At 43.5% G+C, this 16,306-nt stretch overlaps 1 protein-coding gene across 2 annotated transcripts in view; it reads left to right on the top strand.

Annotated features, from left to right (window-relative positions):
* Positions 1–16,306, top strand: part of GULP1 (GULP PTB domain containing engulfment adaptor 1) — a 345,309-nt gene that overhangs the window by 284,898 nt on the left and 44,105 nt on the right. For both annotated transcript variants that reach the window (XM_075000987.1, XM_075000986.1), the window contains exons 8-10: positions 4,556–4,693; positions 13,168–13,284; positions 13,711–13,803. In XM_075000987.1, coding sequence (XP_074857088.1) covers positions 4,556–4,693; positions 13,168–13,284; positions 13,711–13,803 — 348 coding nt within the window. The remainder of the gene's footprint in view (positions 1–4,555; positions 4,694–13,167; positions 13,285–13,710; positions 13,804–16,306) is intronic.

Here is a 16,306-nt window from a genome sequence, read left to right as displayed (position 1 = left end):
AATCTTAAATATTTTTTCTATTTCTGTAATTTTGCCAGTCTCTCTTAAATTAAGAACACTCTCTCTGCCACCTTTTAAACAGTTATGCCCCAAGAAAATACAGGGTAATAGGTTAGGGTTTTTTCTGTCCAATTCATTAAAAACAGTGGTTAAAATGGTCACACTTCTCATTCTAATAATATATTTTAAGTGTGTATGACAGAGCAGAGGGAGGGGGTGGGAGGAGGCAGCGAGACGATGTGCTTTGCTCATTTAGATGCTAATTACTTCCCCAGGAGAAGTTGATTGGGGAAATTATTAGACTTTCAATTAATCACAATTAACCCACATGATTAAATCAATAATGAATAGTGACTAAAATAAGTAACTGTAATTAATAGCAATTGGTAATAGAAATTAATAACACCATTAAATAGACTACCAATATAATTATTTTTTTAATATTTTGGACACTTTTCTACATTTTCAGTGTTTTTATTTAAATTAAAAAACAAAATACAAAGTGTGTGGTGCTCACTTTATTATTTTCATTACAAATGTTTGAATTAAAAACAAAATAAATAGTATTTTTCAGTTTACCTGATAAAGGCACTATGGTACAAAGTCTTTATCAAGAAAGTGCAACTTACAAGTAGAGCTTTTGTGTGTGACATCACTGCACTCAAAAAAAATAATGTAAAAGTTTAGAATTGGTATGTCCACTCGTCTTACTTCTTGTTTAGCTAGTTACTCAGACAAACACATTTATTCATATTTATGACATAATACTGCCAGTATTTATTTATAATGTCACTGGAAAGTGAAAACAGGCATTCACATGGCACTTTTGTGGCTAACATTACACATATTTACGTGCCAGAGATGCTCAATATTCATATATCCCTTCATGCCTCAACCATCATTCCACAGAACATGCTTCCATACTGTTGATGCTCATATCATAATTAAGTTTGTGATTGAACTCTTTGTGGGAGAATTGTAAGTCTCTTCCTCTGTTTTACCCACATTCTGCCATATATTTCAAGCTATAGCAGTCTCAGAAGATGACCCAACACTTGTTTATTTTAAGAACACTGTCACTGCAGATTTGCCAAATACAAGTACAATGTGGGATTTGTAAGGGTAGCTACAGCACTCAACCCAAGTTTTAAGAATCTGAAATGCTTTCCAAAATCGGAGGGGCGAGGAGTGTATAATGCTTTCTGACGTTTTTAAAAGAGCAACATTCCAATATGGAAGCTATAAAATACAAATGACAAGAAAAGAAAATCAGCTTTCTGCTTGATGTCTGACTCAGATGATGAAAATGAATGTGTGTTGGTCTGCACTGCTTTGGCTTTTCATTGAGCATTAGTTTCCAGGGCCTGATTAAATGCATCCTAGAATACTCAAGGAGCTGGTAGAGTAGGCGTCTGAGCCTTTAGCTCTCATCTTTAGAAAATCATGGGAGACTGGAGAGATTCCAGAAGACTGGAAAAGGGCAAACATAGTGCCTGTCTATACAAAGGGGAATAAGAACAACACAGGAAACTACAGACCAGTCAGTTTAACTTCTGTACCAGGAAAGATAACGGAGCAAGTAATTAAGGAAATCATCTGCAAACACTTGGAAGGTGGTGAGGTGATAGGGAACAGCCATCATGGATTTGTAAAGAACAAATCATGTCAAACCAATCTGATAGCTTTATAGATGGGATAATGTGCCTTGTGGATAAGGGAGAAGCAGTGGATGTGGTATACCTAGACTTTAGTGAGGCATTTGGTACAGCCTTACATGATATTCTTATCAAAAAACTACGCAAAGACAGCTTAGGTGGGGCTACTATAAGGTAAGTGCAAAACTGGCTCAGAGAGTACTTATTAATGGTTCTCAGTCCTGCCGGAAAGGTATAACAAGTGGGCTTCCACAAGGCTCTGTTTTCAGACCAGTTCTGTTCAATATCTTCATCAACGATTTAGATATTGTCATAGAAAGTACGCTCATTAAGTTTGCAGTTGACACCATGTTGGGAGGGGTTGCAACTGCTTTGGAGGATAGGGTCATAATTCAAAATGATCTGGACAAATTGGAGAAATGGTCTGAAGTAAACAGGATGAAGTTTAATAAAGACAAATGCAAAGTGCTCCACTTAGGAAGGAACAATGTTTCACACATACAGAATGGGAAGCAACTGTCTAGGAAAGAGTATGGCAGAAAGGGATGTATCGGTTATAGTGGACCACAAGCTAAACATGAGTCAAAAGAATGATGCTGTTGCAAAAAAAGCAAACATGGTTCTGGGAATGCATTAACAGATGTGTTTTGAGCAAGACATGAGAACTCATTCTTCCGCTCGACTCTGCAATGGTTAGGCCTCAGTTGGTGTATTGTGTCCAGTTCTGGGCACTGCATTTCAAGAAGGATGTGGAGAAATTAGAGAAGGTCCAAAAAAGAGCAACAATATAAATATTTGTAATAAAAATAAAGTGATCATTTTGCACTTTGTATTTTCTGTTGTAGTTTAAATCAGTTTATTTGCAAATGTAGAAAATTCCCCAAAACATTTCAATAAATAGCATTTCTATTCTTTATCAGTCTGATTACTGGGTTATTTTAATCACTTGACATGCCTAGTTATTATCTAGTAAGGTTGGTGGGCTGGGTGGGATAAAGATTCAATGAACCTATCAGCCCAGGTCTAATAAAAGGGCACAGAAAGTAACGAGAGAGAGTGGGAGAGGAAAAGGGCTAGAGATCTTAAAGAAGTTAGACGCTTGTTCCCTCAGGACCTGAGGAGCGGGCCAAAGGCATTGTGGATATTGTAAATGGATGGTTGCCAATGGACTGTACAGGTTGCACCTCTCAAATCTAGGACAGGTTGAACCTTTCTCGTGTGGACTAGACCAGTGCCGGATGAGAGAATTTGCCTGATGACTGGAGGTCAATATTTTCTACCACATTACCAACACTGCCACTGTTCACTGGGCTCTGAGAAGACATTTAGTGGTGAATTACAGCTAAACAGCAGAGCACTGAGACCCAGGACTGGTGGCTGAAAACAAACTTTCTGGGACCACAGGAAATTTGGGTACACCCTTGATGAGCGGTTGTTGGGTTAACTAAAATCATGCCAGATTACAGAGTGTGCTGAATGAGAGAGTTCTGGATTAGAGAGGTTTGACCTCTGCTACTCTTGTCCTGGAACATCTGTGGCCTTGCCACACCATGGGACCAGGCTGGGGCTATGTCCAGTGCAGGAGCCCTGTCTGCCATGCGGCAGACAGGGAGGAGCAGGAGCTCCCCATCTGCCCAGTGAGGCCAGGGAACAGAGCTTGAGTCCCCAGCTGCTCCACAGAAGCTACAGGGGGGCAGGGGTTGGAGTCCCATGATGAGGCTGGAGTCCCAGGGAGAAGGGCCAGAGGCTGAGGCCACAACAGCCCTGGGAGCATAGGGCTGTCTGGGGGCAGAAACCCTGGACCACCCCGGTCTGGGAAATTTTCTAGTTCAGGACCTGTGAGGTTCCCACCATGCCAGACAAGGGACGTGCAACCTGTAGTAGTTTTGGTGGGCAAAACTTGAAATGAAGAGTCATCTAGTGGAGTCTGCTCAGTTTCTGTGGGCAAGAAGACAGAAGTGAAACCCTGCCACACTCACAGTATAACTAGTGTGTTTTATAATACCCAACTTGTGTTGACAGAATGTGAGTGTATTTGTGTATCGAGAAAGGGGGGATTTGTATTTGTGCCTCTTTTATAGAAACCATATGAAGGAATTTGAGAAACACCCCATTTGTTGCAAACAGAAACATTTAGAATTACAAAAGAAAAACTCCAGTTTCTATACACATTATTTTCTTTTATATTAACAATAGAATAGAGAATTAGAATGGCTCCACCATGACTTATGCACATTACAAACAAATAAGGATTTTTTTCTGAGTATTATTGCAAATTAAATTGCTTTTAAGTATTGAGAAGGTACTCAAAGAATCATACAGCTGAAAAGGACCTTAGGATGTCATCTAGTCCAGCCTCCTGCCTAAACCAGGGTCAATCCTAACTAAATCATTCCAGCCAGGATTTTGTCAAGAGTTGCTTAGATATTGCTTGGCTTTTAGGTATCAAGAAAGCATGAACTCCATAAGCAAGTTACTTCTTCGCTGGGTGTTATGTTTTTCATGGATGCAGGATGTCATATCAAAATGTTAAACTGGAAAAAAAAAAACAAAGCACAACTTACAATTCTCAGACAGAGCACATAAAAATTCCAACAAATAGCCCTGTGTTCACATTCTCAGCTAACTAGTTCTCACAAGAACTGCCTCAAGTGCTGTGTGGTTTGTTTCATTTTTTTCTCCTAAATACCTTAAATCCTGGGGTCATTGTAATATGTTCTGGTCTATCACTCAAAGAGCACAACTCACCTGGCCATATGACTTATCACATTGTTGCAATAAGATAACTATCATATTGTTATACCTTGTTCCTTTATAATATTTAGGTTTGTGGAGTATTAATTCTCTGAATAAAATGGTAAAAAAAACCACTAATCAAGTGTGATCATTGTCATTTGCAGGAAGTCCAGCACAATTGCCAGCTTCATAGGATATCATTTTGTGCTGATGATAAAACGGACAAGAGGATATTTACCTTCATATGCAAAGATTCTGAGTCAAATAAACACTTGTGCTATGTATTTGACAGTGAAAAGTGTGTAAGTATGTCAGATGTTCTGGAATGATTTGGTAGTCTCAAATGGCCAATTTTGAACTTAGTACTAGGAAGAGGATGAAACTAGCAGTTGGGTAGACCCTTATATAGCAGCAGTTCAATGCATTGTTTAGTATCAGGATGATATCTTTAAAATTGTATCCATATTTATTACGGATTTAAACTGAGTATTTTGTTAATCCTTTTTTTTTTCCACCAAAGATCACATTGTTTTTTGAGGCAGATCATCCCACTTCTCAGCCTCACAAGCTGGGCCAAGCACCAAGCTAACACACAAGATGGGCTGAGGAGCCCTTTTCCCTCCAGTGTTGGGGATGTTTGAAAATCTGCCATGCAGAGGTTACTACAGCACAATATGTGGAGTAGCCTCATGGACTTTTGTGCAGCACACACATAGAGCCCTATAGGATTTGCACCTCCTCTGCTGGGTCACCCATTTGCTGAGACATCATCAAGGGCTTGTCTACACTTCTCCTAACTTCAAAGGGCGTATGGTAATCAGGGCGATGGGAGATTACTTATGAAGTGCTGTGGTGAATACTCAGCACTTCATTAGGCTAATTCTCTCCCATGACAACTTCAAATGGTCAAACTTTGAAGTGCCGGTATGCGTGTAACCACTACTTCAAAGTGCCTTTGCTCCCTGCGGGCACTTCGAAGTGCCTACGTCTACACACATGCCAACACTTTGAAGTTTGACACTTTGAAGTTGCCACAGGGGAGAGTTATCCTAATGAAATGCTGCATATTCACTGCAGCACTTCATTAGTGATCTCCCATCACTCTGATTACCATGCCCTCTTCGAAGTTGGAGGCAAGTGTAGAGATGCCCTATGAGTTACTTCAGCCACCACTGAAATGCACTCACTTCCAGAGTACAACATGGCCACTTTTTAATAATGCACAGCTACATTCAAGAACAGTTTAGGGCAAGAATAGAACACTCAAGAACAGTTTAGGGCAAGAGGTGTAGTGTCCAGCTGAAAAAGTAGATGTTTACGCAGGCAGAAAATAATTGCCTAGGGCATTGGTGTAGCTATGATTGTTGAAAATGACCAGGGATGTTTAATATTCACAATTGCTCAGAACCTCTGTTTCATGCCTCTATCTTCTTGTGTGTCCTGACATTTCTCTCCTGGTAGGGAGGGCACCAATAAACACATATTAGCTACGTCTACATGTGAAGCCTACATCGAAGTAGCTTATTTCGATGTAGCGACATCGAAATAGGCTATTTCGATGAATAACGTCTACACGTCCTCCAGGGCTGGCAACGTCGATGTTCAACATCGACGTTGCGCAGCACCACATCGAAATAGGCACTGCGAGGGAACGTCTACACGCCAAAGTAGCACACATCGAAATAAGGGAGCCAGGCACAGCTGCAGACAGGGTCACGGGGCGGACTCAACAGCAAGTCGCTCCCTTAAAGGGCCCCTCCCAGACACACTTTCATTAAACAGTGCAAGATACACAGAGCCAACAACTAGTTGCAGACCCTGTATATGCAGCACGGACCCCCAGCTGCAGCAGCAGCAGCCAGAAGCCCTGGTGGACAGCCAGGGCCGTTTCCAGGACATTTATGTGGGCTGGCCTGGCAGCACCCACGGCGCCCGGGTTTTCCAGAACTCGGGCCTGTGCTGCCAGCTGGAGGCGGGGACCTACATCCCACCACCATGCCCCTCTGTGTCATTGCAGATGCGGCATACCCCGTCCGGCCCTGGCTCATCCACCCATACACGGGCCATCTCTCTGCCACCCGCAGCCGCTGCTCCGCGACCTCCACCTGCCGGCGGTGGAGGGCCAGCAGCTGGGGGTCCATCACCGGCAGCTGCTGCTGCTGGGTCCGCCGTCTTGCCCGCCGTCGGGCCAGTCGGTCCTCTGCTGAGGGGCTGGCCTGTAGTGATGGCCCTGGAGGGGATTCCAGGACCACTGAAGCCTCGCCGGCGCTCTCCGGTCCTTCCGATGGTGCAGCTGCGGAACACAGGAGGAGGAGGGGGGGAAGAAGAGTGGAGACAGCCGTTAGTGTGGGCCCCAAGCTGTGGCCCTTGTCCCCCCACCCTTGTGCTGCAGGTTCCCCATCCCCGTCCCCGGGAGATGCTGCTTTGATGGGGTTCAAGGGTCCCCCTGCACTGCACCCCGTCCCCTGGTGGGAGTGACTCTCACTTCACGCAGCAGGTCTGACAGGAGAGGTTTCTTAGGCAACAGATGCCCAGTTTCTCCCAGAAGCGACAGTACAGCAGTCAGAGACAGTCCTTCCAACCCGTCCTGGGGAGAAGACCCCGAGGGGTGCTCCTCTGGGGGTGTAGCTTTCCCCCTCCTCAGGCAGTCAGCCTTCTAGCTCTCCCTTCCCCTAGCCTCTAACTGCGGCCCCCGATTCAAACCCAGCTCGGCTCCTCCCTCCTCTTTGTTCAGGGCAGAGGTGTAACCTGCCAGTTGTAGCCCCAGGATCATCCTTAGCCACTGGGAGCTATTCAGCTTGTTGCTCACATCTAGCCTGAGTCTCGCATTTGCACTCCCCCCACTCCATCACATGCTGCTGCTGCTGCTGCTGCTGGGTGTCCCACCCCCTCCTCCTGGGGGACCCTAGAGGTTCCACTTCCCCCTGCCCCAGGGATGGGGCATGGCACTGTCGTGCTAAGGGGGCAGGGGCTGATGCACTCCTGTGATGGACATGCCACTGCTGTCATTGGGGCCATGGTCATCTGGGCATGTGGAGGGCCCTGGCCACATATCTATTACCCCCGCCCCTCAACCCCGGGGGTGTACACCGGGGGGGTACATACCTGTAGGTCCACTCCCACGGTTGGGGGACACCAGGGGGGCGGACGCCCGGCTGCTGCTCCGGGATGGCAGGAGGATCTGGAGCCCGGTGTTGGTGGAGGAGGAGTCCCCCTCCTCCTCCTCCTCCTGCTCTGGTGCCCCGGGGGTGGGCTCCAGGGGGGGCCCCTGGGGTGCGGGGCTTGTCTCCGGGGCGGACTCCGGCTCCGGGGCCTGCTGGGGCTCCTCAGCCGAGGTGTCAAGTGTGGCTGGAGGGGAGGAGGTGTGCCGGGGGCCCAGGATGTCCCTGAGCTCCCTGTAAAAGGGGCAAGTGACGGGGGCGGCCCCAGATCGGCCGGCCGCATCCCAGGCCCAGGCGTAACCCTGCCACAGCTCCTTCACTTTACTCCGGACATGGTCCGGAGTGCGGGCAGGGTGACCCCAGGCAGCCAGGCCCTCGGCCAGCTGAGCGAACGCATCCACATTCCGCCTCTTGCTCCCCATTACCTGGAGCATCTCCTCCTCGCTCCAGAGCCCCAGCAGGTCCCGAAGCTCGGCCTTCGTCCAGGAGGGGCCCTGCTGCCGCTTCCCAGCCTGGCTCCTGCCCTGGCTCCCCTGGCTCCCCTTCGGGGGGGTTCCCTGAGGGCGCTGGGGGGGCTGCCAGGGGGCCACGAGGTCCTTTGGGGGTCTGGATGGCTGAAGAAGAGCGTGCAGGTGAGCCACATGTTATTGCTGCTGCCTGCATGCTCTCTCAGCTTCCTGCACAGAAAGGGAGGGGGTGGGGACCTTTAAGGGGCCGCTCCACGCAGCCACCATTGAGCTGAAGGGCTGGAGAGAGTGTCTCTCAACCCCTCAGCTGATGGCTGCCATGGAGGACCCTGCAATTTCGAAGTTGCGGGATGCGCAATGACTACACGTTCCCTACTTCGACGTTGAACGTCGAAGTAGGGCGCTATTCCCATCCCCTCATGGGGTTAGTGGCTTTGACGTCTCACCACCTAACGTCGATGTTAACATCGAAATAGCGCCCAACACATGTAGCCGTGACGGGCGCTCTTTCGAAGTTAGTGTCACTACTTCGAAGTAGCGTGCACGTGTAGACACGGCTATTGTGTCTTGATGTCAAGTATATTCCCCTTTCAGTAATCTCTTTATGCTGTTACTTTTCATAGAGAGTATTATGGACAGTTGTGCCTAGTGATTCATACAAGATTCAGTAGGCAGGGAAGGGCACCCGGGATTAGAGCAGGGGTCAGGAATCAGAGTCAGAGGTCAGCAGCTGGAGTCACAGGTCCTAATCAGAGTGCGATGAGGTTGAGGAAAGACTGGGTCTACCATCCAAGACAGAAACAAAGTTGGGAACAAATAGATAGAGGTGTTATAGCATCTGCAGGCAAATATTTGAGTACATGATGAACTGCTGTTGCAGCTGAGCTGAAGAGCTGGTTGGTCTTCTGACTCTTCTACCCAAACAGGCAGTTTAGCCAATAAGACAGCCTACTACAGGCCAGCGGCACTTGTTAGGTTGCCTGGAGACTAAATCTTCTGCAGGACCTGACAAGAGCCCCCTGCTTGAGGGTACCTCCTAACAGCCCAGTTTCTACAGGTACTTCTGATGGAACTCTAGCAAAAGATCCAGAATGTACAGCTGCTCACCCCATTCTGAAGACAACTGTTCTGGACTGTAGACATCCCAGTCAACCAGGTACTGGAGCTTTCCCCAGCCTTTCTGAGACTTGGGCAGCAAGTAGAGCGAATATTCCTCCTGTCCAAGAACTGATACAAGTTGAAGCAGTTTGGCTGTGAATTCTAGTTTAGAGCTTTGTAAATCCAATGTGAAAGGGTGTCTCTTTAAGGACTTGAGCAACTTTAACCTGAAGGCCACTGGGTGTATCCACTCTATACTCTTAAAGGGGCCCTAGCATTGGTAATCTAGTTTGGCAGATGAGTAGTTCACTTTAAGGTTCCTGGCAAAGGATCTTTTGATCACATCTTGTCCTTGTGGCCAGGTTGGAGACAGTCTGATACTCTTAGTCCACATGATGTTTTATAGGCTTATTTGTCAGACTTCAAGTGTTCTGGGAGCTGATGGTGCATCCAATGTACGTTGGGAGCCACATCTACAGTGGCTGGTACTGGAGGACTTAGTAAATCTGCGTGAAAGTGAGGGCTAGAAGGGGCTATATTGGGTCTGCTCTGTTTATATTAAAAAAAAAAAAACCATGATGTTAAATAACTAAGTCAACTAAGGTTTCCTAAAGTAAGACAATCAAGCAATGTTTAATACAGAACTGTGCCGAAAAGAAAATCTAAATATCGGCCTCTATAATAAAGAAGTGATGGACGTGTACTTCAGTTCACTTCTGATTAACTTCCTTAAGCTCATTCATTATACTCTCATTTAGAACCCTGGTATCACTGACATTTTGCTTACTTTGAATAGTCTCACCATAATCTAACCAATAAATTAATAATGTCTGCAAATTCTATTTAGCCCTTAATGACTTAGACATTACCAACACAAAACTTAAAGGTTTGCTGTTACATTGATTCCAGAACACATCTGTTATACCACGTTTTTTCTCCATGTTGTCAACTTTATCAGTCACAGTGCATTTATGTGTTACTCTTAACAGTTGTTACTTTGTTCATTACTCTACACCTGTATAATAATAAGTACCCCTTTATATAGAATGGATATTTATAGACCAAGAAAAAATGATCTGTTGATCACAATGTTCTTTTAATTACGTGTGGTTTCCATAAATGATAGACTAAAATGTTCTTTCAATAGATTATTAATCATAGAAAACCACTTCCCATATCAGATACAAATGATCACTATTTGAGCTAGCTGAGTAAAAGCAAAGTGAGTAATGAAATACAACCCTATCAATTGATCAGAGACATTTTCATGATCATTAGTTTAATGCAAAGCACAAGGTTCAGCTAAACACAAATAATTATAAACACAAGGCATAAGGGCATTTTGGCTAACTTAGAAAGAATCAAAGGGCTATACTTCATGTTAAGATTTTGTCACTGTTACGTATAGTAAAAGTCATTGATAGGTTGAGGGCAATAAACACCCGCTTGAAATTCCGTGGCCTGTTTACGACTTTTATTACTTGTAACCAGGGAGAGGAATGACAGCTGGAGCCCAGTGGGCAAAGCGTCATTGCCAAAAGAGGGAGGAGCACAGCCATGGCACTAGTTGCGGGTGATACAGAAGGGATTGCGATGATGAGTGTTCCATCGCTGGAACACTCATCATCACTGCTGACCTCTTGGTCCCCTTCCCTCAGGCGAGGGATGATGGCACCCAAGGGTCCCAGGTCCTCCTCCTCTGTGGCCAGCTCGGCCTTGGTCGCAGTCTCAGGGGGGAGGGGTGGCCATGTCTAGGAGGTGCTCAGTGGGTGCCACCTGCTTGGGCCCCAGGAGGTGTTCCGGTTCCATGTAGTGGAGGTACTGGGTAGGAGGTGCCCCCCAACCCCACCCTGGCTGGCAGCGACTCAGATGCAGCAGTTCATCTGCTTCAACACTGACTTGTGACCACACCTGCTCCCTGGTGCAGCTGGGGTGACCCCTGGCACTTAGGCCCCTGGAGAGGCAGACAAATATGTCCGCGTTGCGCCGATGCACCATGGTCTTGAGGAGAGCCTCCTCTTCACCACAAAGGCTGAGGAAATCCTTGAACTCCTTCTCAGACCAGGAGAGTCCCCTTCTGCCTCGTCACTGGCTCGGCTCCTGGGAGGACTCATCAGGGGAACCCTGGGGGGCACAGGGCTCCTGGCTACTTGCCATTGACACTGAGAGCTGGCGATCACTGCTCTGTTGGCGAGGAGGGCATGCATCTGAGAGCTCATGCTCCCCCCTGCTGCTAGCATGCTCTCAGCTTCCTGCCACAGGTTGCTGGGTGTGTATTTCCTGAAATGCAGATGGCAGTGACCATAGAGCCCAGCCTGGGGCGGCCAGAGCATCTCCACACTCCTGGAGTCTGCCACCATGGTGGACCCACTGTTTCGAAAGAGCAGAGCACAGCCAACTTGTCTTGTCTGTACAGGGGAAGGTCTACAGAAGAGTTTCTCCCTTTGACCTCCCCTACTCCTCACATCTCATGAGGAGTACAGGCGTTGACTGCATCCCACGAGAGCTTGATTTTACGTGTCCATATTAGATGTGTGAAATCAAACCCTGGAAGATTGACACTGAGCAGGTCAATCTTTTGTGATCGTGTCGATGCAGCCTAATAATCAGTCCCATTAGGGCTTGGTCAGTGGACACAGCCGAAATAGATGCCAATGCTAATTTACGAACCCATGCATCATGTGATGATTTTCCTTGTACTTGTCAAGAAGAGGGAGTTTGTGTGAGCAGGGGTTGGAACAGAATGTCTCTAAGGGTTGTAAGGCTCCATCACAGAGATATGGGCCTTTGTAGGATCTGTGCTCACCATATCTGCTCTAGTTTCCTTTGTTTTGCTTTTGTTTTTCAGTGACAAAAAACAAAATCTAGTCCAGTTGACATAAATCCAATTCTTATAGTGGTTGTCATGTATGTATATATACACACACACACCAACACACCATATATATGACAGAGTTGTTTCCTCTTCCAAGGAGAAAACTGAGCAAATGCTGGCCATTTAATTGTGACTACCGGAATTAATTAAGTTTTCAAAAACATTTACAGTTAATGAGTGTATTGTATTTTTGGTTTTCCCCCCTGCACAGGTATCTAAAATAAAATCATTCCAATGTAAAAGCAATCAAAACTTTCTGTATGGATTTCTCAAATATGAAGAGAGAAAATATTTTATTTGCATAGATGTCCACAGATTTGGTTTGTTTTCGCACTGGTGGTCTTCAACATTTAATCAAAGAAATACAATATATAGATCAGTCAACCTTATGGAAATTGATCTCATTTTTATATAATATAGACCAAGGGTCAGTAACCCCCAGCATGCATGCCAAGAGTAGCACGAGACAATTTTCTTTGGAATGCAAGGCAGGAGCTCAGCCCTGCCCGTCTTCCCCCATGCATCTGGGAGCTTGCTCAAAGCCTTGCTGCCTGTGAATTAACAAAAGACCACCTAATGTTACCAACCACCACCTAAACAGTAAAGCTCCGCATCTCTATTTATTTAATAAGAAAACTGTTGTAAGTAGGACTGTTAGCAACTTCAAAAAATATCATCGGTACTTGGAATGTACATAGAGGTCAAAGGGTCAAATTTCAGCACTCCACCTCTAAAGGTTTGCTGACCCCTGATATAGACTTTTAAGATCTAACTGTAAAAACTGAAAGTGCTAATTGACCATTCAATAAAATTAATCAACAAAAGAAAATTATAGCCGGCATCCACTTTCAAGAGATGAAAATGTTCTAGAAATGCATGAAAAACAGACCCAAGCGTGTTGTTTGTAGATATTAAACTACCATAATGCACAATGCAATGTAAATAATTGCATTATATCTACAGCAGTCTCCCTTGTGGTTTTATTTGCATCAGTTATTCCGCACTTATTCTCCTACCTGCCATATTTCTTTTCAGAGCTGGCTTCTTTTCAGTGGTGGATGAAGCAACACCTAGGTATAGTGTATGTTATGTAGTATACTTTGTGATCCTGTGAAATGAAAAACACTGTATAAATATGCTTGATGTGCTAATTCCAGTATTTTACTTATATAAAGGCTGAAGAGATAACTTTAACAATTGGTCAAGCATTTGACCTGGCTTACAGGAAATTTCTGGAATCTGGAGGAAAAGATGTTGAAACAAGAAAACAGATTGCAGGGTTACAGAAAAGAGTAAGTCATACATATATGTTGCTTCTCTTGTTGAAAATTATGTATTACCATAATTGTTTTATAAATTTCTGTGAAATATGCTGGAGAATAAATGCCAGTACTGTACTAAAGACAGAAGATTTTATTATGAGACTCTGGAAACACTAAACAGCAGGGGACAGTAGTCTATGAAGTAATACAGAGAGTACATTTTTCCATCATCGTTCTGAAATGAAATAAAGCATTTGGGTTTGTTATTAAATACAATGACTATCTTTTTCATAATTATAGCATATTGGTAAGTACAGCCTGTCTCAAATACAGACATAAAAATATAACTCATGCTATTAAAAGCACGGTAGTTAAGAGCTTAAATTTATAGGTCAAATTAGATATGTCAAAGGATGATTCTCCCAACAGCTGTTGAAAAGACTGTTTGTTTTGTAGATTCAAGAACTAGAAACTGAAAATATAGAACTGAAAAATAAGGTACAAGATTTGGAGAACCAGTTAAGAATAAATCAAATACATACATCTCCAGTAAGTACATGGATGCAGCTATGTTTTCTGGCCAAGACTTCTATAACTTAAAATTATTTAACACTGTTCATGTGTTCTGATAATAAATAGAGCATATGCAAGATTTGTGTTTATTATAATTAACCCACAATAATCTCAAGTAACAGTAAGATTGTGACAAATATACAAATTTTGGAAAATTAAGCTATTTAGTAAACTCTTCAACTCAGCTTGTTGGGAGCAGATGTTTCTGCATGTACACAAACTATTAATTTTTCTCAGATACACAAGCAGACTACCTAATAATGGAGAGCAATATCCTGTGGCAAAGAGCTCTACGTAATGTGTCTGCCCGGCAGTTTGTAACTCAGAATTTCTTCATAACTTTCTGTAATGCTTTGTGAGTTTAAAACAAAAAAACAAAGGGAGGTGCTGCCGAGGTGCTAAGTACTAGCATGAGGAAAACACTGTCTTTGTGTCACAAACATATTGTTACATATGTCTCTTGTTTTGTGTACAACTTATTTCTTGTTTTAATGGGCTTTATGTTCTGGAATTCCCTCATAAAATCTCATAGGCCAAGCAAGAGCCATTATGATCTCTCATGCAGACTTAAACACTTGAACAATTTGGTCTATTAGTTAAAACTTTATCCATCCAAATCATTTGCTTTCTTTCAGACTCAGTGGATGTTGATTTCATGGAACTTAAAAGGCAAATTTGGTATCCAGTTGTGATCTATTAGAAATAGAAGTTGTTTAGCAAACTGACTCTACTGGCTCTGAAGCAGTAATGGTTTATTGTCTGCAAATATACTCACATAACTATTTAAAAAAAAAAGAACCTGGTGATGTGCATAGTACAAACTCTTCAGAAAATAATCTAGTTTTTAATTTAAATATCATTGGTGAAATGTTTGTCCTGCTGAGGTCAGTTAGGACTGAATTACATCCTCTGAGTTTATATTTTTGACTAAGCAGAAAAATAATTTGCCAGTTTGTGGTTTTTATTTTTTAAGTCAGAGTATATTTTAAATTACAGAAATATCCAAACATTTTACAGTGCATTTTCTTTAATTTTTGTAATAGTATAAATTAACATTTGGGTTACCACATATTTTAAAAACGTTTGGGTGGCTTTCATCTTATTTCTGGCTTGAAACCCTATTATGAAGTCCCCCAGAGTCTGTTTATTATGACAGTGATAATTTATCATTATTATCACAACACTGAAATGAAGTCCAATGGAGGTCTAGCCCCATAATGTTATCAAGTGCAATAGTAACATGAAATGGATATGTGAGTAAATTGTATATATGAAGGCATTTCTTTCTATGGAGACTTATATGAATTCCCCATTGAAAACTGTAAGTTGTATATGATCTCTAACTTAACTGTGCATTCAATCAGTATTACTAACCCTACAGGCCAAATCCTCAACCTTTATTGAGGAATTTTTCCTTAATGAAATGTGTAGGAGTTGACCTTTCATTGGTGAACCTAATTGTTCAGTCTGTCTAATATGAAAACCAGCTTTTATAGTAACACTGTGATAGATACATTCTTCTTACAAATGAAAGATGAACGAAACAGAAATAGCAAAATACATGTTCTTGTTCAGCTTTTCAGTTCATGTTCTGTGTAGCTATTGTTTATCACAGTGGGGCACAGGTACTTTATGGGGGCCTCTTGCTGCTAAAACAAATAACACATGAGATCGTAAATTGAAATTGTACAATGGCCAAATTATGTGCTTCACTGTTTGGTCATTGTTATTACTGACATTTTGGTATCATTGTGTATATGCTTTGTGTGTGATTTCACTGTGACTTCTGGCACATGCTTCTGAGAATAAAATTTGACTCTTAGAATAGCTGTTATTTTGTGTGGGAGGGTAACTGTGAGGAAATCTGCAGTACAATCTTAAAAGTACCAATTTAAAGCATTGTTGTGTATTTTGTTTGCTAGTGACTCTAAGACAGATAGGTGTTAAAATCACATCCACATTTCATGCCTATTAATTACATGAATAACACTTCATTCTTACTTCATTTGGATATAACTGTTCACAAACATTCATAATATAGCATACAAGTATCAGAGGGGTAGCCGTGTTAGTCTGGATCTGTAACAGCCACGAAGGGTCCTGTGGCACCTTATAGACTAACAGAAAAGTTTTGAGCGTGAGCTTTCGTGAGCACAGACTCACTTCATCAGATGCATCTAATGAAGTGAGTCTGTGCTCACGAAAGCTCACGCTCAAAACTTTTCTGTTAGTCTATAAGGTGCCACAGGACCCTTCGTTGCTAATATAGCATAGAGACATTTGATCTTACATTCATTGTGTATGTGGAACTCCCATTTAAGTTCAAGTTTACATTTAGAGATGGTAGAACTGAGGCCTAATACTCCATCTGCTGTCATACAATGCTTAGTATAACACCACATGCACTACTGTTGGAATGAGGCTCCCCTCAAAGAGGCAATAGCAGAGTTCTCCTTCGTGGTCAGCCCCCAGCTGAGTG

This window comes from Carettochelys insculpta, chromosome 8 (genome assembly GCF_033958435.1).
Source record: "Carettochelys insculpta isolate YL-2023 chromosome 8, ASM3395843v1, whole genome shotgun sequence".
Classification (NCBI taxonomy): Eukaryota; Metazoa; Chordata; order Testudines; family Carettochelyidae; genus Carettochelys; species Carettochelys insculpta.
Note: the sequence above shows the minus strand (reverse complement) of the source record. Positions and strands in the feature narration are given on the sequence as shown.